Genomic DNA, 27,438 nt, shown 5'->3' with positions numbered 1-27,438 from the left:
TTTTTTTAAAAAAAATATTTGTTATAATATTCTTTTCATCATGCTTATTTACTTTTGGTGCATTTCTATCTCATTCTTTGTCTAACCTGATTAGAGAATGTGGGATTCCCATTAACCTTTCAGATATTTGTCAAACATTCTTTGCCTTAAGAATGAACTACAGTATTTAAGAATGCAGTATACGTTTTACATTTATTTTGCTATAGATGAAATGTTATTTTTGAACTTGGTTTCAATGACACTGAGACAGGAATCAACATCCTGTAAATTAAACTAGTACCATAGGCTTAGGCAAAGATTTAATTTTCCATCCATTCTTTTTTCTCTTAGTGATCTTAAGGCAGGAGTACAGTGAAGTCCAATGGTCACATTAAAGCTTGGGGTGACTCCAGAGCTTTTTTTTTTAAAAAAAAAAGGAAAAAAAGGGGAAAAAATGGAGAGAAAATCCAGAGAAACTATATATAGCCGTAATAGTCTTTTGCCTATCCTCCTTCCCCACTTCCAATGTTTAAAAATATTAAATTTAAAAATGGACATTCTCTTGATCCTTTCCTTCAAATCCCAAAGGAAGAAAACTTGTCTGTAAATTAGAGGTTCTGTCCTGCTAACCATTTGTTTCTTTCCTTCCACTCTCAAAAACCAACACATGTACAAAGAAATTTTAAAAAACAGCAAATGTGTTAATTGGCTGTGGGAAGTTCAAGATATGTCTTCCATAACTGAATCCTTGGGTGCTGCTGGCCTTAAAAGAACTGATTATATAAAAATCTAGTTGACTGAGAAGATAGTTCTGTCTGCTGTTTCCTCTTTATTTTTCATATTCTTTATCTAGTTACAGATAAAGAGCAGGCATTGGTAGGCACACTCAGAATTTGGGTATTTTAGACTCTCACCCACACATTTGCCAGAAGCAATTTTGCAGAATAGCGTAACAAACAAACAAGAAAAGACTGTGTTCTCAATGATGTCCTTTTTTTAGAGGAAGAAAAAGATTTGTAGGCAGAACATGACCCCCTTTGCCCAAAATGGAAAAAAATCCTTTATTTGTATCATTTCTAAATTGTTAAAGATTTATTATAACGATAGTTGGTTTATTATCATGGTTGGCACATAGTCAGCCAGTGGTTTAGACTGGATTTCTTTTTGTCTTATTGACAATTGTTAAGTCTGAGGTTGTTGTTATTCAGATGGTTCACATGTATTGTGAGCTTCATAGTGATGAAACCACAAATAGCTATCTGCTATTTTGGCTAATTATTTGGGATAAAATTGCACAAAAATAAAATTACTAAAATAACGGGAACAAATACATTTGTTCTTGTTTTTTTCCATTGTTAGCAATTTCATGTTGATGTTTACTCCAGAATGACTAATACTAGGCAAATGGGTGTTGTCCACAAAACTTGAGAATTACGTTTCTGACTAGATGAATAGCTATTCTTACAAATAGAAGAATGGAGATCAAAATATGCAATTATTTTGTTCTGGACTGAGTAATCTCTGGCCTATGTAGGTTTCTACATGGAAATTCTACAATTCACTACTGTAGATTCTTTTTCTCTCCAGGTAGAAGATTTTCACCTCAGATTAGCAGCAGAGACAATATTTTCTTCAGAATACTCAAAAGGAGAGACTTTTGAGTGCTGAGCAGGGAAAATGAGATGCTTATTTTTGCAGCAGTAATGAAAGAATAATTCCTTATTGATTTTCTTTGCATAGGGAAAAGAGTTCTGAATATGATTGCTTTAAGAGATGGGAGACTACAAGAGGTTTTAAACTCATATTTAGCCCTACATCATTTGGCAGAGTAGAATTCGGCATTTTTCCCTTCAGCTAGATTTTCTTCCCCACCCTGAGTTATTCTTAATAGTCACAAAGCTATTAATCAGATATGAGAAAACATGTTGAAATGACTGAATGTGAATGGAAACTTGATACTTTCAATACAAACACGTTCAAGCTGACTTTAGTTATAGATTTTTTTCTAAGGCTTAATTTTTTTCTGATGAATAATGGATAACTAAGTACAAATCCTAAGATCCTTTTTCACTGAGCTTACAGTTTACATAATATGGATGGAAAAGCATTGAAGAAAAATACAGAATATGAGGTATACAATATATTACCTTTAGTCTGAATATTAATTTCTCAGTACTTTCCAAGGATTGTTATAAAACACAACACATTACATTTACTCATGTTATAATTAAGGTCCACATAATTCAGACCAAATCTACATTATATTTAATTGGGATAATAGAAAAACTATTTTAATGGCTGTGTCTAAAATAAAGCTTCTTTCATTCTCCCCTGAAATACTCAGAAATGAGTAAAGTTAGGAAAAAAATTAGCCTGCAATCTTGATTTGATTTCTCTTTTTAAAAAAATATTTTGGTTAATATTGTATTCTACATTTGTATTTGATATAAAAGGAAAATAATTTTTAAATGTAAAATGACTGAATTTTTATATTTGCCTTAGAACTCCTTAGTGCAGAGTATAAATGCAAGTTATCTATTTTTTGCATCAATCAATATCATAAATTCCTGATGTAGAATTTACTTCATTTTTGTCTACTTTTCTATTAAAATAGCATTAACAATTACTCAGCATGCAAATCGGCTCTGAAGTCGGGGGTCATCTTATACACTGAGTCGTCTTATACGCCAGAAATTACAGTAGTTTCCGGCGTATAAGATGACTTTCTAAGCATGCAAATCGGCTCCGAAGTCGGGGTTCGTCTTATACGCTGAGTTGGGTTATACGCCAGAAAATACGGTAAGTTACATTCATCAGATAAAATCAACATCAGTTTAAACCAAGGCCAACAGAGTTAACCAGGTCTTTGATGAATGTGGACTTCTGAGATATCCTTTCTCCTATTCCTGCTAAGTTTGCTTCTGTTGGTCCCTACTTTCTCTACATTTTAAAAAACCTAGTCAGGTTCCTTTAGGAAATTGATCTTTTATATAGCCTGATCCTAAGCCTACAAGTTGTCCTTGACTTACGACCACAGTTGAGTCCAAATTTCTGTTGCTAAGGAAAACAGTTGTTAAGTGAATTTTGACTCATTTTACAATCTTTCTTGCCACAGCTGTTAATTGAATCACTGCAGTTGTTAAAGTTAGTAACACAGTTATTAAGTGAATCTGGCTTCCACATTGACTTTGTTTGGCAGAAGGTCGCAAAAGGTGATCACATGACCCCGGGACGCTTCAACCATCATAAATATGAACAAGTTGCTAAGCATCCCAATTTTGATGGAGATGCTGTGACGGTCGTAAGTGCGAAAAATGGTCATAAGTCACTTTTTTCAGACTTCAAATGATCACTAAGCGAATGATTGTGAGTTGAGGACTGCTTGTATTTATTATAATTAGCAATTTGTATCTGAAAATGTATCCGTAGTCCACAAAATTTTTATAATGAGGATATCACGTTCTCCTTATAAGTGGCCCTAATGAGTTATCTATTTGAATAATAATGGACAAATTAAAGTTTCTGCAGACATCCCGTGTTGACTAGACACAACTTTAAAATAGTATTGTGAAGAGTTTACTAGTTTTGTGTCTGGATTTGAAATCTCAGTTTCGCTCATGATTTTTATTAGGTGATATTCCACCTTCCCATTTCAGTTTTCTATTTGTAGAATGAGATTTAAATTATCCCTGTCTATTAGATGTAAGGATTAAAAAATAATGAAAAGACTCTGATAATTTGCAGAGCTAGGCACTAAGAGTGATAAATAAAAATGACTTGTATGTTTTATAGCAGTTGTAATTAATTCCCTTTGGGAGATGATTATGGGAATTTGTTTCTGCTATCTACAGCTCATAGACACAGTGAACATCAATTTATTGCATAGATGAAATGATACTGGCAGACAATATTTTGGCAAATAATAGCATAAGAACTTTGCAGAATACCAATATGTTCATTAATGGGCTATAGGTGACCTTGGAATACCACTTCATTACTGTTTGTATTGAAAGACTGTTTCTAGTCTCATTGAATATTTGTATTGCTTATTGTGGAAACACAACTAAGTACTATTTGTAATCTCATGGAATACTTTTGTCCATAATACTCCATAATTGTATTTTCCTTTCCATTTGTAATATATGTAAGGTATTTAAGAAGGAACAAAGTCACTTCCTGTTCATTAATGTTTTTGCAATGAAAACATCTTAAATGCAGTAAATATGTTTGAATATATCTACCTCTAAGTTCATTAAGAGGGAGATATACTCATTTTTAAAAAGAGTTAATATGATTGTTCTAAGTATTTTTTTCATAACCTAAGAATAATAATAACAATAATGTATTAAATTTTTATGCTGTCTGACTTCCAGTGACTCTAGGCAGTTTTCATACTTATTAGACTGAAGAAATATTATTCTGTCCCAAGTCTCATTCTTATGAAATATAGCAAATAGATTTTAATGTTTGCTTTTACTTATAGCCCTTGATCAAGGAGGAGATCCGTCTGGTAGCCACAATACATCAGATAGATCAAGAAGTTGGTATTGTTCCACGGGGCGCTTATGTAAAATCTCCACTTGGACCTGTGCATGTGAACAGGAGCTTTGAAGGTAAATCTGTGTGAGGACACTTCCATTGTCTTTGAACTCTAAAATGACTATAATCACATATGTTGGGTTTTTAAAATTTTGTTCAACAGTCAGTCACAACTCATATATGACAGACATACCCGTGCACATGGCAGATACACAAGTTATGTATTGTGCATATAAGGAAGCAGGATGTGTGTAAAACACACATAAAAATGTCATGTTTTCAGAATAGGAAAGGATAAGTTATTGCTGCTACTCAGTTTTTTTTATGTACATAGAGCATAATGGAAATAGAAATGTTAGCATTTAGAGTTTCTCCACATCGTTCTTCACTTTCAGTGCACAAGAGCAAAGTGGAAAGATATGAATATCAAGCCATGCAGTTAGTTTCCAACTTCTGCTTCATGGTTTATAAGTTCATGTCTAACATGTTTATTGGTTTGAAATCTTGGTGGCTGTTGTTGTATGGAACCCTCATGAGGAAAGGGCACTTTTTTCTTTAAACCACATTGACCTTTCTCATTTAACAGTTTGGAGGCATGCAGTACTCTTTTCTCTTGTTCTTGCAAAATGCACACACACACACACACACACACACACACACACACACACACACTCAGGCTTTTTTTTTAACCAGCTCAGTTGCAGTGTCTGTGTATTGTGCAAATAAACAAAAAAAAATGAAAAGATCTAGATAGAAGCTCCTCTTTCACCCCAGTGTTGTAAGCTACTGTGAAGAAAAGAGGGAAAAAAGGGACATGCAGTCTGAACTCCTTGTTTATTATCTGGCAACAGTAGCCATAAAATAAGGGGGAAAAGGCACCCTTCTCCAAGTTCACGTTTTTGCTCAAGACATTCTAGCTATTCTAAGAAGTGCTATTACCATGCTGACTAGGTTACAGTAGCGTACTGGGAAACTCTGAATTCTCTTGTATACGAGAGTGTAAAGCAGGGGTATGCATACAGCTCTTTTCAGATATTTTGTGTTACGTAGCTCCAGCTGATGAGAAGAAACATGGAATTTGTCCCAAACATCTGGAGGGCAGTAAGTTCCCTCTCTCTACAGAATATAGTCTTATATGTCATTAGCATATCCTATGCTAATGAGTACTGTTTTCCATCTAACAACATACAGGCTTAGCTGGATGTTCACATTTGCTGAGCTGACATAAACTTAGCAGGGAAATATGTGTCTTCTCCTCTCAGTTCTTTTATGACATGGGTTAGCAGGGCCTCTTCTTAACTTTTACGGGTGGAGATTAGGGCTGCGGAGTGATATCATTAATAAGTCAGGATGGCTTTTTAGCAGAAGAACTTGGGAATTTCTTTATTTTTAGTGATTATATTCCTATTTTACAGTTAATATAGTTTTCATATTTTCCCATGTCAAAAGGGTGGGAAGCTGTCCATGTTGAGTTTTCACAGCCGGAGAGATCTCTGAGCCGCAGAAATGTCCTCTGAGTTTAGGTATTGCAACATTTTGTGTATGCTTCAGAATTCTGTTGGACTTTACCACTGAAAGAGTTTCTTTGATCAATTTCAAATTCTTAGTGTGAATAAAATTACTTAAAACGTCTCACCACCCATTTCTAATTATTTGTCCACTTACATAAATAATACCATCAGTGCCTCAGGTATTGTGGAAAAAATAAGAGGGAGAAGCCTTATGTATACAAGCCTTAAGTTGTACAAGTAAAGCAATCAATTAATTAATCAATCAAATAAAATGCCTAAATATTTCATAGGTCAATTAAGAAAATGAACTTGCTGTAAGTTTGAAGAATGGAAATACATTACTAAAAGAGACTACTGAGGAGTGCTGATTTCCTTTTTTCACTTTCATCAATAGGTTTGTCCCTGACAGAAGCAAAAAAGTTAAGCTCCTATTTTCATTTTACTGAGCCTGTAAAATTGAAGAATAAAACTCTGCTGGAAAAAGCTGACTTGGATCCAGCAATTGACTTTTTGGATTCTCTTGAACACGATATCCCTAAAGGTAGGAAAAAGTATTATCCCAAATGCAAACTGGAAAAGACAGTGGTTGGCACTTGGGGCCTAGTAAAGAAGAGATATTTGCCTTTTGTTGTGTAAAAGAAATAATGATTATTTCATATGTTTCACTCAATGTGTTTTAGCCATTTAGCTTTTTGGATTAACCTGCAATTCTCTTATCCTTAAACTGAAATTGGAGAGGAATGCATAAGACAATACAGGTACATATAACTAAATTTATTTTTTGACTTAGGCTGAATTGAGTGGGAATTTGTGTGTAATATTCCCATTTTTAAAATTTATTCCTCTCTCAGTATATGAATTTACTTTGAAGAGGCACGACTGTCTTTCATTACAGCAATTCTCAAAATAAAAAACAAAATCAAATAATATATTTTATGCTATACAAAATTTTATAGAAGAGCCCACATGCCTTACGGAAGAGTATCTTTGAATTGTTAAAACAGCTTGGTGTGGCAGCTTCAGAAGATTCAGTAGTTGTCTTAATATTTATCTGTATGCACATTGACACTTTTACTAGAAAAGTTTCAGAAATTGCTGAGCCTTTTATAGGTCACATCTGTTTTAGCACTTTAAGGAAAGGTGCTATATAGTGCTAGTATATTTTGTTAAACACCGCTTTCAAATACTTTCACCTCCCTGTATACTTTTTTCCTAAATAAAATAACTAAACAATAACCAGTAAATCAGATTCCACAGACAAAAATAGGTAACACATGCAAGAACTAAAATGCTGCACCAGTGTTCATTAAAGATGTAAAAAATAATCACAAAATCATTTTTAAACAAAAAGAAATAATTTGATGAAATGAAAACCATCAGAAAATAGAGGGGCTTATATTGTCATCCCCCTTTATGGATTACTGCCTTGTCGTGGCGAAGGGGCTTGCGTAACTCAATAAAGCTATAAGCTATGCCGTGCAGGGCCACCCAAGACGGACAGGTTATAGCAGAGAGTTCTGACAAAATGTGATCCACTGGAGAAGGAAATGGCAAACCACTCCAGTATCTTTGCCATGAAAACCCCATGGACAGTACTAAAAGGCAAAAAGATATGACGCTGGAAGATGAGCCCCCCAGGTCGGAAGGTATCCAATATGCTACTGGGGAAGAGCAGAGGCTAGTACTAGTAGCGCCAGAAAGAATGAAGCGACTGGGCCAAAGCCGAAAGGACGCTCAGCTGTGGATATATCTGGTGGTGAAAGGAAAGTCCGATGCTGTAAAGATTTTTTCTCCATAGGAACCTAGAATGTAAGATCCATGAATCAAGGCAAGCTAGACGTAGTCAAAAAAGAGATGACAAGACTGAACATCGACATCTTAGGAATCAGCGAACTAAAATGGACAGGGATGGGTGAATTTAACTCAGATGACCATCAGGTATATACTGTGGGCAAGAATCCCTCAGAAGAAATGGAGTAGCCTTCATAGTCAATAAAAGAATAGGAAAAGCAATACTGGGATACAATCCCCAAAATGACAGAATGATCTCAATTCGAATCCAAGGCAAACCATTCAAAATCACAATAGTCCAAATCTATGCCCCAACCACTGGTGCTGAAGAGGATGAAATTGACCAGTTTTATGAAGCCCTACAGCACCTTATAGAATTAACACCCAAAAATGATGTCCTTATCATCATGGGGGATTGGAATGCTAAGGTAGGAAGCCAAAAGACAACCGGAATAACAGGCAAGTTTGGCCTTGGAGTACAAAATGAAGCAGGGCACAGGCTAATAGAATTTTGTCAAGAGAATACGATGGTCATAACAAACACTCTTTTCCAACAACCCAAGAGACGGCTCTACACATGGACCTCACCAGACGGTCAACATAGAAATCAGATTGACTATGTGCTCTGCAGCCAAAGATGGAGAAGCTGTATACAGTCAGTAAAAACAAGACCAGGAGCTGACTGTTGCTCAGATCATGAGCTTCTCGTTGCAAAATTTAGGCTTAAATTGAAAAAAGTAGGGAAAAGCACTAGGCCACTCAGGTATGAACTAAATCATATTCCTGATGAATATACAGTAGAGGTGACAAATAGATTTAAGGAATTAGATCTGATAGACAGAGTGCCTGAAGAACTATGGATGGAAGTTCGCAACATTGTACAAGAAGTAGCAACTAAAACCATCTCAAAGAAAAAGAAATGCAAGAAAGCAAATGTCTGAGGAAGCTTTGCAAATAGCTGAGGAAAGAAGGGAAGTGAAAGGCAAGGGAGAAAGAGAAAGATACCCCCAATTGAATGCAGAATTCCAGAGAATAGCTAGAAGAGATAAGAATGCCTTCTTAAATGAACAGTGCAAAGAAATAGAAGAAAACAACAGAATAGGGAGGACCAGAGATCTCTTCAAGAAAATTGGAGATATGAAGGGAACGTTTCATGCAAAGATGGGCATGATAAAGGACCAAAATGGCAGAGACCTAACAGAGGCAGAAGATATTAAGAAGAGATGGCAAAACTACACAGAAGAACTATACAAGAATGAGCTTAACGTCCCAGATAACCACAATGAGATGGTCACTGACCTCGAACCAGACATCCTAGAATGTGAAGTGAAATGGGCCTTAGAAAATCTGAGCAACAACAAAGCTAGTGGAGGTGACAGTATTCCAGCTGAGCTATTCAAAATCTTAAAAGACGATGCAGTACAAGTGCTACACTCAATTTGCCAGCAAATTTGGAAAACTCAACAGTGGCCACAGGATTGGAAAAGGTCAGTTTACATTCCAATTCCAAAGAAAGGCAATGCCAAAGAATGTTCAAACTATCGCACCATTGCACTCATTTCACATGCTAGTAAAGTTATGCTTAAAATCCTACAAGCTAGACTCCAGCAGTATGTGGATCGAGAACTATCAGAAGTACAGGCAAGATTTCGAAGAGGCAGAAGAACTAGAGATCAAATTGCCAACATACGCTGGATCATGGAGAAAGCTAGGGAGTTCCAGAAAAACATCTACTTCTGCTTCATTGACTATGCTAAAGCCTTTGATTGTGTGGATCACAACAAATTGTGGCAAGTTCTTAAAGAGATGGAGTACCAGACCATCTCATTTGTCTCTTGAGAAACTTATATGCGGGTCAAGAAGCAACAGTGAGAACTGGACACGGAACCACTGATTGGTTCAAAATTGGAAAAGGAGTCCGGCAAGGCTGTATACTGTCACCCTGCCTATTTAACTTATATGCAGAGCACATCAGGAGAAAGGCAGAGCTAGATGAATCAAAAGTTGGAATTAAGATTGCCGGGAGAAATATCAACAACCTAAGATATGCAGATGATACCACTCTAATGGCAGAAAGTGAAGAGGAAATAAAGAGCCTCTTGATGCGGGTAAAGAAGGAGAGTGCAAAAGTTGGCTTGAAACTCAACATTAAGAAAACCAAAATCATGGCATCCGGCCCTCTCAATTCCTGGCAAATAGATGGGGAAGAAATAGAGGTAGTGACAGATTTTATTTTTCTGGGTTCTAAGATCACCTCAGATGGGGACTGCAGCCAAGAAATTAAAAGACGCTTGCTCCTGGGGAGGAAAGCTATGGCAAATCTAGACAGCATACTAAAAAGCAGAGACATCACCCTGCCAACAAAAGTGCGTATAGTCCAGGCCATGGTTTTCCCAGTTGCAATGTATGGCTGTGAAAGTTGGACCATAAGAAAGGATGAGCGCCAAAGAATTGAGGCCTTTGAACTATGGTGCTGGAGAAGACTCCTGCGAGTCCCTTGGACTGCAAGGCGTTCAAACCGGTCAGTCCTAGAAGAGATCAACCCCGACTGCTCTTTAGAAGGCCAGATCCTGAAGTTGAAACTCAAATACTTTGGCCACCTAATGAGAAGGAAGGACTCACTGGAGAAGGCCTAATGCTGGGAAAGATTGAGGGCAATAGAAGAAGGGGACGACAGAGAATGAGATGGCTGGATGGAGTCACTGAAGCAGTAGGTGTGAACTTAAATGGACTCCAGAAGATGGTAGAGGACAGGAAGACCTGGAGGAACGTTGTCCATGGGGTCGCGATGGGTCGGACACGACTTCGCAATTAACAACAACAACAACAACATATTGTCATCAAATAATAATTTGTAACTTGAAAGCTGTGTCCAAAAAGTACAGGTAATCTTCAACTTATGACCACAACTGAGCCCAAAATTTATGTTGCCAAATGAGACATTTGTTAATTTAGTTTTGCCCCATTTTACAACCTTTTTGCTACAGTTGTTAAGTGAATTACTGCGGTTGTTAAGTTAGGCATATGGTTGTTAAGTGAATCTCTCTTTCTCATTTGACTTTGCTTGTCAGAAGGTCACAAAAGGTGATTACATGACCCCAGAGCACTGCAACGGTCATAAATATGAGTTAGTTGCCAAGCGTCTGAATTTTGATCATTTGACTCTAGGGATGTTGCAATGCTAATAAGCGTGAAAAATGGTCATAAGTCCCTTTTTTCAGTGCCGTTGTAACTTTGAATAGTCACTAAATGAACTGTTGTAAGTCGAGGACTGTCTGTATATGTTATGTGTAGTAGTGTGCAAAAATATACACGTTGAAAAATCACATGTACCGTAAGCTTAGGAGAATTAGATACAGTACCAATTTTATACAAAACTGGAGAGAATCTACTTCAGAATTGAATTAACTTGAACTGCACATTCCTTTTTTTATATAATAACAAAATAAATGATCAGTGCTGTGAGTTTTTAAACAAAAGCCATACAAAGCCTGTCACATCTTTTCATTGGGTAGTTTTGTCTGCTTCATGTGTCAGCACCCTGAGCTGTTTAAACTCTTACGTTTCCTCCTAATTAGGAAGGGTTTGTAGCAGCCGGTGTCCTGCTGTGTGAGATAAGACTACCAGTGATAGAGGAGCTTTTATGAGCATTTTACATGCCCCTTCCATCCAATATTGCTTTGTCTTATCTAAATGTGGTCTTGTTAACTCTAACCTTCTATCTTGAGGTTTGGTTCAAACTTTTCCTTGATGAACTATTGCACTTAGCTACATAGTCGACAATCTGCAGCAGTCTGAGCAATGGAGAATTGTGACCATACACTTGCTATGGTATACAAAAATTGTAGTTCCTACTGCAAGGCAATGAAAATCCATGGTTATTTAACCAATGCCACTCCGTGTGCTTCCTTGACTATATTTAATAAGATGTTAAAGCAAGATGCTCATAGATTTGAATTATGAGGTTTAGGGTAGGGATTTGATTTTGTAGCAAAGATTTTTTCCTTGTCTCTGATTTTTTGTTTCATTCTTTTTAGTTGGCAGCTGTATTACATTTAGCAAACTTATGTCATTTCAAAGTTTGTTTAAAACAATTGTTTTTATTTCAGGTTGTTTGTTTACGAGCTGAAATTGGTAAATTGGAATTAGGGATAATTTTAAATTTTAAAATACTTTAAGAGATAGATTTTTGCCTTTAGATATTATTGCAAAAAAGTAGAAAGAGAAATAAAAGTTATCATAGTGAATCATTGTCTCTTTTAAAAGATTTAGACCAGGGGTCCCCAATCCCTGGTCCATGGACCGTCACCAGGCTGTGGCATGCCAGAAATCGGGCCACGCAAACAAGTGAAGCTCTATCCGTGGGATACAGACAGTATGAGAAACCATGCCCCCTTTGATCTATGGAAAAACCTCTCTTAACGGAACCAGCTCCTGGTGTCCAAAAGGTTGGGGGCTGCTAATTTAGACATTTCCCTACCATTTTTGACCAGAGCCATTCTTTTTAATATCACAAACTTGTCTGTCTCATGAGGAGGGATTATTATAATGAATTATGTAATGTAACATAATGTAATGTAATATAATACCATATGATATGATATATGATAGATAGGATAAATAGTACTACTGCCAGATGGATTTGCAGTTGGCTGACCAACTGTAGCATATGGTCCTCAATGGAACTACATCTATATGGAAGGAAGTGTGGAGTACCTCAAGGTTCTGTCTTGAAACCAATAATTTTCAAGATCTTCATAAATGACCTAGATGAGGGGATTGAAGGGGCAATCATCAAATCTGCAGGTGACACCAAACTAGCTAGAATTGCTAATCCTTTGGAAGACAGACTGAAGGTTCAGAAGGATCTTGACAGACTTGAGCATTGGGCCCTATCCAAGAAGAAGTTCATTGATGAGAAAAAAACCCTTACTTTCCTCACCACTGAACTGCATCTTTGGAAAATAGACTTAAGATTCAGAAGGATTTTGATAGACTTGGGCATTGGACTGTATCCAACAAGATGCAGTTCAGTGATGAGAAAAGTAAGTTTGTGCACTTAGGCAGGAAAAACCAAATGCATAGAATAGGCAGTACCTGTCCCAACAATAATAACTGTAAGAGGGATCTAGGTGTCCTAGTGCACCACCACGTAAGTATGAGCCAGCTGTGTGCTGCAGCTGCCAGAAAAGTCAATGCGGTCCTAGGCTGCATCAACAGATACAGCATCAGGAACATGAGAAGTGATAGAACCACTCTATACTATATTAGAAGACCATACATGGAATACTGCAACCAGTTCTGGTCACCATGATACAAAAAAGATGCTGGGGCCCCAGAAAGAGTGCAGAGAAGAGCAACAAAGATGATCGGGATCTGGAAGCTAAACCGAAAGATGAACGGCTAAGGCAATTAGATATGTTTAGCCTAACAAAGCATCTGACAAGAAGACAAGAAGCAATGGGCGGAAGTTAGAGATACAGCTTGGAACTAAGGAGAAATTTCCTGACAGTGAGAACAATTAGTTAATGGAACAGCTTGACTTCCGGAGTTGTGGATGCTCCATTTCTGGTGGTTTTAAGAAAGGATTGGACAACCATTTGTCCAGGATGGAATAAAGACTTCTGCCTAGGGCAGGAGGTTGGACTAGAAGACCTCTGAAGTCCCTGCCAGTTCTATAATTCTACAAAAATCTAATCTAATCTAATCTAATCTAATCCTTCCATCCAGTATAAAGTCTATCATGTTTAAGTTTATTTGTTTGTTCATATCTTGTGACATAACAGAGGAATTGCACTTTACATGACCCAGCCATTGTTTACTTGATGATGAACTATACAGATTTTGGAAGCAAAATGCTGGAGTCAGAAAGAAAAATATTCCCACATCAATCTTTATGACTTTAAGCAAAGCTTCCATCGTTGATACTGCTTTGTACAGATGATGCTATTAAATAGCATGGGTTTTGTAAAATTATATAGGGTAACTCGCAGTCAACATTCATTCATGTTATCATAAATGCATAGCCAAAGATATATTCAAATTGATGGGGAAAGAACCATATTTATTTTTGAAAAAAAATGGGAAATTGTGTGAAAGCGAATTTTTCTTCTCTATATTTTCCTCAGAGAAAACATTTTCAGGAAGGTCTAGGAAAAAAATGGCAGAGAAATGATCATGGAATGGTGGCTTCTGTGTCTGGGAGAATGTAAACATGTCTCACTACAGAGCTATGAAATCTGAAATATGAGAAGCAGATTCAGCAAACGTAGGCTTCCTATGGATGTTTTGTTTCTCAAATGTAGCAGATGTGAGAATCACTTCACAATGCTAAACATATGGTGTAATTTTGTACTGTACAAATTGCTGACCTGGGTTTTGTCTACAGTTAAGTTGGCATGCTTTTAGAATTAGTCTCAGGATATAGATCTTCCTAAGATACATGTGGCAGTAGTTCAATACAGTACTATATTTTAATAATAGTCCCTTTGAACTATATATGACTTGTGCATATGCCAGCTCTTTCCAAACTAGGGAAAGATGATGAACATACTGTAGCTCATTACTAGAACTTAATTCTGGTTTCAGATTGGCATTGCTCTTTTTTCCAGGCTTCTGAGAATTAGCTGAATTGTATAATATTGGACTACCGATAGGAGGGGCCAAGTCCTTTCTGTTAGGAAGTGTATTTCTGTGGGAGCTCAGGAAGAGGGTCTTTCCATCACAGTGCCTGCCCTTTGAAACATCATTCCCCCCAGAAATTATATTGACTCCAACCTTATTGGCCTTTTGTAAGGCCATAAAGGCATGGGCGTGGAGATCAGAATATGTGGCAATGGCTGTGTTGGTTTATCATTAGTACTTTTGTTTTTTTTTTAACATTGGCTGTTAAATCTGTTCTTTTTTATTATTATTTAACATTTTTTTCATGCTTATAGCTGCCCAAAAGAATAAATGTGAGGTAGGTGGCTATAGAAATTGAGAAAATAATAAATAGATAAATAAATTTACATTCATGTATCTAGCGATGAATGGACTGTTGGTGGATTTTCTTCAAATATTTACAAAGCCTTTCTGATACTGTTTTTCTGGATCCTGCAAAAGCCACAAGTGCTGGGAGGACTGAGGCTGAGAAACATGAACCTGCTTTATCTCTAAGCATTAGCACAGCTAATTAATTCCCCTTCAAAGCCCCCCCTCCTAGAGTGATTAATCCCCTATCAAGCTCTGTCTCCAGCCATTCAGGAGGCCTAAGTCTGCCAAGGTATTTACAGCCCCCTAGCCAGCAAGCAGACGGCAAGGCAGCTTGTTATCGGGATTGGATGGAAGTGGTTCCAAGACAAATGGCCGCCTATCTCCCAAGTGGCCTTGCAAAACCCAACAAAGTGCTGTGCTGTGCTGGCCACCTACTTTCCTCGTCCTCCTCTCTCTGCTAACGTTTCACAGATGTGACCCGAGCCTTCCCCCTTCATAGTTTAACACTAAGCAGCACCTCCACAATCCAGTGAAAGAGCCAAAGCACTTTACTTTTGAGCCTGCCAAAAGCCACACGGGGACAAGACCCTTTCAAGTTGTTTTATGAAACTAAAAGGTCTGTAATGGATGAGGGCAAAATAATTGTGTTGGGGAAATAATAGAACTGGGAAGGGGATGAAGCTGTAAAGATGGAGTGGAATAGGGTCAGAGCAAAATCGAATCTGGTGCATTTGTCAGTAGAGAAGGGCAGCGTTCAGAATCTGTACTTTAAAAACTTGGAAATGGTACAACACTAAACAAAAAAGAAAAATCCATGAAGCAGTGCCAGGACCCAAGGATATGAGTTGCTGAAGTAGCAAACTCATTTGACGGTTTAGAAAATAAATTATTCCCCAGACTGGTGGGATATAATAATCTGGCTGCTGGCCAAGATAGCAGGTAAATGGATTTTGTCTTTCCTTTTCCTCTGTCTAAACTTTGGGCTGTTTAAACTTTGGGCTGCTATACCAACCAACTCCGGTAGGGGGCACTGTGGTGCCAGGCTCAATAGCACTGCAGGAAGAAACCCTAATGAAGTAACATGAGAAAGTTTTGGACTCTTTAGTGAGGTGAAGACAGAGGAACCAGACTGTGTGTGGTATATATTGACCTCTTGAACTATGGATATGGAGAGGAGACTGTCAGCTCTGCTGGAGCTCACACAATTTTCAAAAAAGCGTATTGGCCTTTTCAGTAGATTTCTTAGTATCAACAGTTTATCTGTTCAAATCAGGATCTCCCATGATTTTTCTTATCAAAGGCCTCACACTCATCCTCTTCCTGCCAAGAAACTGTGTCTGTACTGACATTTTGCTATTCTACACTGATCATAGGGTGTTCCCTGGAAGTGTGATTTTTTTTGGTCTGGAATCAGTCCTTATGGAACACAGTAATATGAACAGAACCAGTTAGAATTACTGTTTTTTGTTTTTCTAACCACCTATATTTTTCCTGAACTATTGAATATTTGAGGACACAGATATGGTATTATTTTAGCATTTCAAGAATATAGCTGCAGATTATTTTTCATATTTTAATTAAAGGGATTTAACCGACCCTCTGCCAGATATATACCGGGATTCCTGATTCACATTTTTTTTTCTTTCAGTGTTGTTATACAATTGGAGTGTCTCTTCAAACATTAGGTAAATCTAACATTTGCCATTGTTTCTGATTCAGATTGATGTTATAAGCAGATGTGCTAAAAACGACTCCATCATTCAACTGGAGATGATGGACATTTGGGGGGGCACAGGTTGATCACCTCTGTATAAAAGAATCTATTGTGATGTTAGCTTGATTATTTAAAATATATCAAGTACGTTTGTCAGCTGATTTCTGTGTGATCTCATTTATTTATTAAAGTAGTTTATTATTTATTATTATACCACCTAACAGAGATAATAACTAACATTGAAAAATGCAGATGGAGAAAACTATATGGGATGTAATTCAAAGGAAAGCATTAATATGATTCAGTGGATTGTTTTTATATGGAAGGCATTCCAAGACCAATTTCATCCATGTGTTTTGTTGAGCATGACAAACAAAAATAGGATTCACTCATTGCTCCAAACCAGAATTTTTAAAACCACAACACGACTTAATGCAATAAATGGACATAGTTATTGAATGGTCTTGCTTTTAGTCTTGGCAGTATATTCCCAACATTTCAAGAACAGACATAACAGGACTGCTGTGGAAATTAATATTCTGGGAGTAAATCATATCTGAAACTCATTTTTACAATTTATTATATATTCTGATATGATGTAATAGAAATGAAAGAACGAATACCTTATCGGACAGATTTAGAGATTCTTTAAAAGCAAAAGGCTACCACAATATTTGGTGTAATAAAGGAGAGATTAAAGTCAAGTTTATGTACATGATATAAAATAGAGAACTAAAATGAAATTCCCATTAAATTTCCAAGCAACAGGCTGCCATAAAATGGACAGATATTTTTTTACCAGCATTCTAAACAGATAATTTTCAGATTTTTTTTTCTTAGCAGGAGCACATCATGCAATCCTACTATTGCTGGTAGTTTATACCTAATTTAAATAGATTAGTTCTCTGTTTTTAGATGACATAGATAGCTGTGATTTATTTAAAATGGGAAGAAAAAATTTCCATTCATTTTCTTACAGTTGAAAGTAATACAGTGAAGCCTATTTATTGCTGTTTATTCATGTTTTGGGAAAAAAAGCAGATAAGGGATGAAAAGAACAAGAATTTCAAATGCTCGGGGGTTAGCAACTTATGGCTCAAAGACTGGATCTGTATTGCCACCCTAAATCATCTGGCTCATACTTCCAAAAAGAAACAGCATATCTACCTGATCCATGGTGGTCCTAAAAAAGAATTCAAGTTTGTAGTTCTATCTCAGGCCTGATATAGACCTGCATTATTTTAATAAATTGTAATGATTTGGTTCATGTTAGAAGTATGTATACACTGTAAATATATTTATGTATTTTATAAGATACCTTTGTTTACTAAGATCTCTTCCTTCCCAGTCTTGTGATTGGGAACAAAAGCATTTCTGTTCCCAATCACAAGGTTGTGCCAAGATGTTGTGGATCATGTCCTCATTATCCTCTTTGGTTACACCTCCCTTTTTCCCCCTAAGAAGAATCTCGATGGTTTCTCCCTCAAAATCCTTCCAAGTGCAAATGTATTCACTTGAGAGAGAGAGGGAGAAAAACGCCTATCATTTATTCACAGACATGGCCTCTGGCCCCTATGCAGAAGAAGATTGCAATCCCTGCTTTGTATAGATCAGGGGTCTGCAATCTTGACAATCAGGGGTCTGCAATCTTGACAACTTCAAGACTTGTGGACTTCAGCTCCCAGAATTCTGGGAGCTGAAGTCCACAAGTCTTAAAGTTGTCAAGGTTGCAGACCCCTGGTATAGATGACATTAGCAGAATCTCTACATACAGAATGACTCCATCACGACTGATCTTTAGAAATGCCTTAAAAACAAACCTTTTCAGAAGGGTATTAATTCAGAACCTATTATCAATATACCTATTATTTTCTGTTATAGTAATTTATGATATGATTTCTGTATTTCCTTATTATTAATATATTTATTTTGGTTTATTGTATATGTGGATCCATTTAGAAATTGAGGACATATTAAGTAGTATGCCCTAATGTGAGACTTAGATTCAAACGAATGGTAGAGAAGCTTAGATGTCTTTAATTAGCTGCAAGATTTAGCATATGAAAAGTAGAAAGGTGGAAAATGATCCAAGTTAGTCAATGATCTTTGTAGAATATTCATTTTTTATTGGATAATAAACAGATGGTTTGATGAGGTAAAATATTTACCAGACTGATTCATTCTTAGAGTATCTTACTTTATTTTGGGATAGATAGGCTGTTCAGAACAGTCTTTTAATCATAATGGAACTCCTAATTACTATTTTTCTTACGCCAAAACCAATAATCAAATCAAGACATGAGGTGGCTATAACTTTTGTAAAAGATAAATATTTTAATTTGATTTAAGAAATGCCAAAGTACAAAAAGCTCTCTATTGTCGCTGTTCTATTCATTGTTGTGAAAGTAAAGAATATCTAAAAAGCAGAAAGATCATAATGCTGAAACACGGTAAGTCATTGTTTCTTTGATCATCTGATGAGTCTTCTAACAAAGGGTACAAATTTGAAAAATTTACTTTAGTTTGGAAACTAGCAGTAATGTTTAAAAGTGGCCCAATTTCATTTGATGTAATGAATGTGGCAAAAGACTATTTCCATTTTATTCTGCATGATCAATAGGATTTGAAGAACTGGGAAGATGATATATTAATCCAGGGCTTTTCAGGTAGATGCTACGTGCTACCTAGCATGTTCCAAAGATGTTTCTATAGCAACTGCCTTTGCTATCTCTATTAAAATCCTGCAGAAGTATATAACCAAAAAGGAAGGTTCCATGTAATTTAAGGGCCCTCAGAACTTAAGACAGAAATCTTAGTGATTACTTGGAAACTTTTTGTCCTGAATTCCTTTTAAAAATAATATACTTGGACATGAACAGAAGAATTAATAGACTAGAATCTGTACTATTTTATTAGTACAGACTGCTCTAAGACTAAAAAACGTATGTCTTTTAATGTTGTTATGTTTTTTTTCTCCTGAATTAGATAAACAGTGACAAAATTGTAATGCATGGTTCATTTTGGTAATTTGTAAGTCATGACCCTTAAAGGGCTTGCAAAATATGCACAACTAGGCTGTATTCATTATCTAAAAACTTACATGATAGGATGAGATAAGGCTCAGAGCTAAGCTCCAGACTGAATAAACTTTAGCAAGAAATATTGGGAAATAAACTACTTTTGCCATAATTATTACTGTCATTTAAATGGGGGAAATATGGTTTTAGTCAGCTTCCATCTTGACAATAAAAGCATGAGTGTTTTTGTAGCTCCTTTCTCTTTTCTGATATTAACAATGGAAGCTGGAGAGGCATGTTCTGCTTAGCTGGTGAAGTTCAGTACCTATCAAGTCCCTCCTCTAAAAGTGCTACATCTCAGAACTGCATTTTCAAGGGAAAAACAAAATAACACTTTGGTGAGTACAAGGATAGGTACTGACTATGATTTATCACTTCCCAAGGACAAGTACAGTTTGTTCCCTGGGAATAATTTAGAGAAAAGTTCACAGTAGATCTTCATAGAATAAAAAAAAAAAAGGTATTAGATGAATGCTTTCCTATCATGGCAGTTAGGAGGCTAAAATAATTGTCCAAGAACAACTCTTGAAAGCATTTTATAGATTGGTACTAATTTATTCAGTGGTTCACGGTGATATTCACACTGACTATAAAATAGATTTAGGTAGCCTAAAGAAGTATCATAGACAATGCGATTTTTGCTGTTATATGAAATAACTTTTAAGAATGAGATATTAAATTAAGCTTTTCGTTTCTTCACTGACAATTCAGTGTAAAAATAAATTCAGACATGTTTTGAAAGGCACAAACAATTGTAAGTATATGATATTATTTATCAGATTTATATAGCTACCCGTCTCCTGTGACTCTGGGTGGCATACAATAAGACAGCCAATTATATTTGTATATAAATAAGAGTGAAGGGAATGGACCAGCATCCTACACACAATGTTAACAGTTTTGTGGGCTTGCCTTTTTCCTGGGATCTCCAAATGTACTGGAAGACCATAGTTTTCAGGGATTTTCTGAATGCCAATAGATCAGAGCTAATCTCTCCCATGGGAGAATGATGTTCCAAAGAGCATCATATTAAACACCATTAAATGGACAGTATGGGTTGCCCTTCCAGTTAAATCTGTGCAACGTGCATAAGCTTTGGGAAAACTATAATACTACAATTATATTGTATTGATACTATATTTAATACTATAATGGTATCCATCGAGCCTTGGTGGCATAGTGGTTAGAATGCAGTATTGCAGGCTAATTCTGCCAACTGCCAATAGTTCGATTCTGATCGGCTCAAGGTTAGCTCAGCCTTCTGTCCCTCTGAGGTCGATAAAATGAAGGCCCAGATTGTTGGAAGCAATATGCTGACTCTATAAACCTCTTAGAGATGGCTGTAAAGCACTACAAAGTGGTATATAAGTCTAAGTATTATTGCTATTGCTATGCTAAATATATAGGGAAAGATACAAACAGTATAAAATCTAAATGGAACTTTACACATGAGTACAACAGAAATAAATTAGTACAGTTCTGTTGACATTCTAACTTCAGGGAAGTGATGACCAATAAAAGATATAAATGTTTATGAACTTAGCCAATTTCATATCCATCATAAATGTGTGTTAGTATAATTCTGCTACTGTCTTAATTGTAATAACTTCTGAGTCAGGTGTTCTTGCTTTTATTATCCTGATACTACCTTTGGGGACTGTTAAATTTTACTAAATGATGACTTACTTGCTTTTCTACTAGGCACCACATTAAAATATAAACATTGAAATACATCCAAAGCAGCAGTGTTATAGAAGAATGAATTTGAAGTGGATTAGCTCTCTGTTGTTTCAAGAGCTTCTCAGTTGAACTTTAGTTTTTTAAATAATCTCCATAACTAGCTTACAGTAGATGTTTCAGGCCAGAGACCCAGGCAGACGTGAGGGTGAGATATGAATTTGGTGGCAGACTAGACAAAAAGCAAAACCAGAGAGGGAGGTAGATGGCTTCTGATAGATGGTCCAACTAAAAGGCAGGGGTTGGCTGAACAAAAAAGCATTCCAAGCAATGTCTTGTTTGGAAAATTGTAGGCACCTCTCTAGTATCCCCACCCATATTTGGCAGGATGAAGACTGTAGCCTGCTCCAGAGGGGAAATCGGAAGTTCACAATCTTCATCCAAAGGATAATTTTCCCAGGCTTTTTCCTCCCACACCTCTTTTCTTTTTTGGAGCTTAGACTGGCCAATTTTTTAAAAAATGGAGACAACACTTGGTTTAGGTAGCTCTGCCAAGTGCAGCTTGAAAAGCAAATTTTCTTTATCATTTAAAAAATGTTTAAAAAGTAACTCTGCAAAGCTTTTTTCATGAATATATTATACACTTGATCTTCAGCATAGCTGACATAATGCAGCTGGGGTGTCCTGTCAGCTACTCAAAGATTTGTCTACTTGTCTGCTTCCCTCTATCCACTGAAGATAAAAACCTCAATACTGACAGTTGAGGCGGGAAGTGCCCATTTTACTTATAAACATGTTAGACTTGTCCAATTAACTAAAGCTAGTAATTAAAAGAGGTTAGCAGCATTGCCACAGTACAAGGAAAGCAAATTTGTTGTGGTGGTTAAGGCCTCAGGCTAAAAACTGGGAGATTGAATTCTGGTTTCACCTTAGGCACAAAGCAAGCTGGGTGATCTTGGGCCAGTCACTCTCTCTCATCCCTATTGGATCTAGTAGGATGGACAGATGTTCTTAGGAAAAGGCAGGCCTGCAACTAGCCAGGTCCTTTAAAGGTAATAACCAGCACTTGGAATTGCACCCAGAAGAAAACTGGAAGCCAGTTCAGTTTTTGCAATAGAGGTGTAACATGGGTGAACCATGGGGCACCTAATACTATGTGTGCTGCCGCATTCTGGACCAGTTACAATTTCTGAGCGGTCTTCAAGGGCAGCCCATATAAAACACATTGCAATGATCCAATTGGGAGGTGACTAAGGCATGAGTGACCATGAGCGGAGCCTCCCAGTCCAGGAAAAGGCACAATTGGCATAGAAGACCTGCAATTCAGTGCACCAGTGCAATCCCATCCATAGTCAAATATGACAAGTCACAAGACCCTGGGAGACCAAAATCCCAGAGCCATTCCATCTTGTCACGATTGAGCCAAAGACAGTTTATCAGTGGTTTCATGTAGAATGTTAGGAGAGGGGGGAGACCCAAGCTCTGAGGCACCCCACACTGCAGGGGCTTATGGCTTGACCTGCCCTTCCCCACTCATACCGCCTGGAACCAGTCACAGAGAACTCCCATTCCCAACCCCCAGAGAACTCCCATTCCCAACCCCCAGAACTGATGCAGAAGGTTATTGTTGTTGATATTAAAAACGGCTGAAATAATTCAACATGTTTTAAAGGATTTTCTCTCGCTTCATCTGAGAATTTCTGCGTATTGAAGAAACTATAATATGAATGGTATAATACTTTATTCTACATGTGATAAATAAATTTGGCATTTGGATGGCTTACATATCATATACTGAAACAAAACTGTTGGATCAAAGAACAGCAAAAACAGTCCTTTATACTAGAATATTCTAAGTGGCAAAAAACATTGGATTTGAGCAAGACTTACAGTCTTCATAGAACACCGAATATTTGTTTTCTTTGCAGTCATGATTTATCATTGTTTTGAAGTGGTTTTTTTTCTTTTAATGCTTCTTATCAGTTGCTTCTTGATTATGGTTAGATACTGGCAGATAGATACTAGATACTAGAAAGCATCATGGCAGCTCTCTTTAAAAATACCTATGAAAATTACCTTTCTTTGTAGACAATTTGAATTTAAATTGAATGACTGATTTTTTAAAGGAAACTTTAAAGAAACTCTAGCTCCTTACTTGATAAAATACTTAGTTAAAATTTCATTAAATTCTGCCTTGAACTTGATTATGTGAATTTTTATGTTGATTATAACAAAAAAGATAGGCTTAGTATTGGATTAGGTGAAGCTTTGAGTTTGCTGCTTAAAGTTTAACAAAGGAGAAACAGTGGATCTGACATTTGTTTGGCAGGAAACGGGTAAAAAAGCTGTGCTTGTTATATACAGTAGTTTTCTTCTTATAAAGGAAGCAGCTGCTCTATTCACCAGCTGTAATTTGTGAATGGCCTTTAATGGCAGTCCCAAAGAGGATATCCCAAGGAGAATATGTGGTGGAAATTAAATCGGACCGGGGGGGGGGGGAAGACACAGATCATTATTATAGGTTGAATTGGAGGGACAGGTCAGCTCAACTTTCAGAAAATAATAGTGTGTGTCACTGAAGTATTCAAAAGAGTACCATTGAGTAAATTATTATCTTAACACCAGAGTTACTGTATAGGGATCAGTATAATTTATGTATTCAGTGTTCTGGTATCTAATATAGGTTCTTGAACACTCATTTTAATACGGAATTCAGAAAGCACAAAGAAATTGCCACAAGAATAGTACTGTAACCTCTCTGTATTAAGATATCTATAATTATTTTTCTAGGAACTACCTGGACATTTCCATCTGTGAATATTTCTATTTATTTAATACTTATTGGAATTCTCCAATCTTTTCAAGTTTCTTTGGATGAAGCAAATCCACTGTAATACTCCTTTTTCACTCCCATGGTTCTCTGGTTATTAGTTCAGAACACATTGATCAGTCTAGGTTTGAATTATACTTTAATATTCTTGGCATCACCAAAGCAAAATTAACATTGAAACTAATCCCTTTCCTACCTTAATACCGGTACTCCTTTTCTTCAAAGTTGGAATCACATAAAACACCAAGGAAAACGAATTGTTCTGTAAACTAATGGAGGCTTTGTGACTCTCTCTGCCGTTTCTTTTTCTTACTTTTGTGTACTTGCTTTTCAGGAAGTAAAGCACTAATTTTATCCTTAGAAAACAATACCTCATCACAATTTAAAAAAGTATGACATTCAATACATATGTATTCTTGCTTTAGGGGGAAAAGAGCATTGTCTCTTCCTTGCCCCTTGCTACAAATTTAAGAAGGGATTGCCTGCCATTATTAGAAAAGGAGAAGATAATTAATTTTGTATAATGAAACAAGTGCAAAATATCCACAAAGAAGCAAATTATTCCTGCTCAGGTAGGGGACCTTTGTAAATATTACTAGATTTATTTTAGGAGCTAGCTAGAACCTTGGCTCTTTTATGACTTGTGGACTTCAATACCTAGAATTCCTGAACCAGCCATGCTGACTCAGGAATTCTGGGAGTTGAAGTCCACAAGTCATAATAGAGCCAAGGTTGCCTACCCCTGAGCTAGACGAACATTACTGTTCATGGTATAGTCTGCATATACACAATACATATTGTTTTTAAAACCTTAAATCTGATAGATAGAAAGAACTGCATGAAAGTTAAGATGACTCACAGGAATGTTGTATTTTTTCATTTCCAATATGTGAATAACACATAGGAATAATGGTGAGATGTTGCATTTTTTACAGGAAAGATTACTGCAGTTTCAGAAGAAATTACTGTGCATAGATTGTGTGGAACAATTTATGTGTTTGCTGCTCCTAATTCCTCTATTGGTGATTTTCTGTTAAGAATCTGTGATCTCACTGAATATGGTGATATTTGTAAACTGTTGGTCATGAAGATAATTTTATATTGAAGCAGAGATGTTAAGAAACTGGATAGCTGAATATTTATTTCAGAATTCTTGATGGATGTAATAATTAGTTATCCTGGACCAAAAAGAGGCTTATTATGATACTAATATAACAGCTCTTCAGAAAGTACCAAAATGGCACACTGAAAAATTAAAACATTAATACAGCCTTAAAACTGCTACTTAACGGTTTTAAAAGGCTAAATGAAAAAGATTTCCATGCCAATATTCAGGTGGAAGAGTATTCTGTAGGATAGGGACTGTCATGGAAAAGGCATGATTCCTAGAATAAGGCGGCAATGGTTAAGGGAAGGAACTAGGAGTGTGGCTACCGTATCTGATCTATTAGGATGGGTAGATCTCCTTAGAAAGAGGCAGTCTCTCAGATAACCTGGCCCTGGGCCATATAGGGCTTTAAAGATAATCAGCATTTTGAATTGCACACAGAAGGAAATTGGGAACTAGTGCAGCTTGCACAACAGAAGTGTTACATGGATAAACCTAGCACTGCCTTCACCACCACCACCTTCTGGATCAGTTGAAACTTCTTCGCAGTCTTCAAGGCAGATCCAGCTGGAATGCACTGCAGTAATCCAAATGGGAAGTGAGCCAGGCATTAGTGACCATGAGCAGCTCAGTGCTTAGAACACTGAGTCAGAAGATCATTGAGAGGTCGATAGTTCAGCAGTTCAAAACCTGAGAGCGAGCTATGTGACTGAATGAGCCGGTCAATTTGTCCCAGCTCCTGCCCTGCCCAGCAGCTGGAAAGCACACACGGGCAAGTAGATAAATAGGTACTTCAGAGAGAAAATATCTGGGACATGAAAGGAGCCTCCTCAGGTGTCCTCTGGCCACCGGCTAATCCTTTCAACCTGGAAGCATCTTGATAGGTGCTTCCGACATGAACATAATAGTACTATGAACAAGGTCTCCTGGTATGAAAGACAAATTGTGCAAAGGCCCCCCTCCATTGCAGATACTACCTATTCCTTGAACAAGAGCTGTGATTGTAGGACAACAAATTGCAGAGCAACTCAGCTGGGAGGAATGCTACACTGTCCAGAGTCAGAGATAAAATATCATCTGGGCCCAGGGAGCCAAAAACTCAGAAACACTTTGTCTTGCCAACGTTGAGTCGAAACCAGTTCCTCTCCATTTAAAATCAATATCAAAACTTTCTAAATTTGCTAGAATTTTTTTTACTTATTTTCTGCTTACTAAATTACTAAATTATTTGATCCTATTTTGTGTTGCGTCAACAACTTTTGTCTTGTAATTACTTCTAGTAAAATTTAACACATTTGTTTTTCTATAGGGTCCTGGAGCATCCAGGTAGAGAGAGGAAGCAGAGTAGTAGTGCTACGAAGTCTACTCTGGCCTGGACTCACATTCTACCATATTCCTAATACTAAACAGCATGGTTATATCTATTTTGGCAACGGAGAGAAGAACATAGACTTACCCTTCATGTTGTAAAGATCACAAACATATAAAATTAAGGAAGCTATCTCCTAATGTTGTAATTATTTTGTACTTATGTCTATATTTTTGATTTAATAAATCAGTGTGAAATCAGTCTACTTTCTTGTGATTCATATTTTAAAAATATGTTTAGTTAGCACTCTTTTTGAGAGTAGTTGAGTTGTTCCACACCCATCTGCATTATTCAGGTGACCCCGGGGGCACAGATAAATCTCCAAGTGGCCTCAACAACTCTCAGAAAGAGTGCCAATGACCAGATGACTGCAAGGAATATAAATTCTTCCATCCTCCACCATTCAATCAGAACTGAAGAAGTTTCTTGGAGGAGAAACAAAACATCTTCAAGGGAAAACTAAGAAAGTCCGGTTGCCTTTTGAAAAAGCATCTTTTGGACAACCATGACCTGGATGACTGAGAATCTCCATAGACATTTACAATAGGACATGCACACACAACAAATCAAACATATGAATATAGAGTTGGGGGTGGGAAAGTATACTAGGCAGGGGTATATGCAAAAAGAATCTGGGAGTGCTGCAGAATAGTTACAAAAAAAATCAAATGCAATGCTTGGCTGCATCACAAAAGTATAGAGTCAAAATAGATTTGTCAGACCACACTGAAGATATTGCATCCAATGTTTGATGTGCACTTTAGGAATGACAAAGTAATATCCCCATTGTACAGTAACCAGATAGTAAAGGAACTGTAAGGAAGGAAAATCTTAGATGGGATGAAAAACAATGACTTAAATTACAAGG

At 36.8% G+C, this 27,438-nt stretch overlaps 1 protein-coding gene across 2 annotated transcripts in view; it reads left to right on the top strand.

Moving 5' to 3' along the window:
• Positions 1–26,771, top strand: part of RSPH9 (radial spoke head component 9) — a 29,734-nt gene extending 2,963 nt beyond the window's left edge. The window contains exons 3-6 of one of the 2 annotated variants that reach the window (XM_039342745.1): positions 4,463–4,592; positions 6,424–6,570; positions 16,444–16,480; positions 26,511–26,755. In XM_039342745.1, the coding sequence (XP_039198679.1) occupies positions 4,463–4,592; positions 6,424–6,570; positions 16,444–16,480; positions 26,511–26,601 (405 nt within the window). In that variant the 3' untranslated portion in view covers positions 26,602–26,755. Of the gene's footprint in view, positions 1–4,462; positions 4,593–6,423; positions 6,571–16,443; positions 16,481–26,510 lie in introns of both variants that reach the window. The other variant, XM_039342744.1, reaches the window with a different exon arrangement.
• Positions 26,772–27,438: the final 667 nt, after the last annotated feature.

Source organism: Crotalus tigris, unplaced genomic scaffold, assembly GCF_016545835.1.
Source record: "Crotalus tigris isolate CLP2741 ecotype Arizona unplaced genomic scaffold, ASM1654583v1 scf7180000017812.1200847, whole genome shotgun sequence".
In the NCBI taxonomy this organism is placed as follows: domain Eukaryota; kingdom Metazoa; phylum Chordata; class Lepidosauria; order Squamata; family Viperidae; genus Crotalus; species Crotalus tigris.
This window is presented reverse-complemented; position numbering and strand designations above follow the sequence as displayed.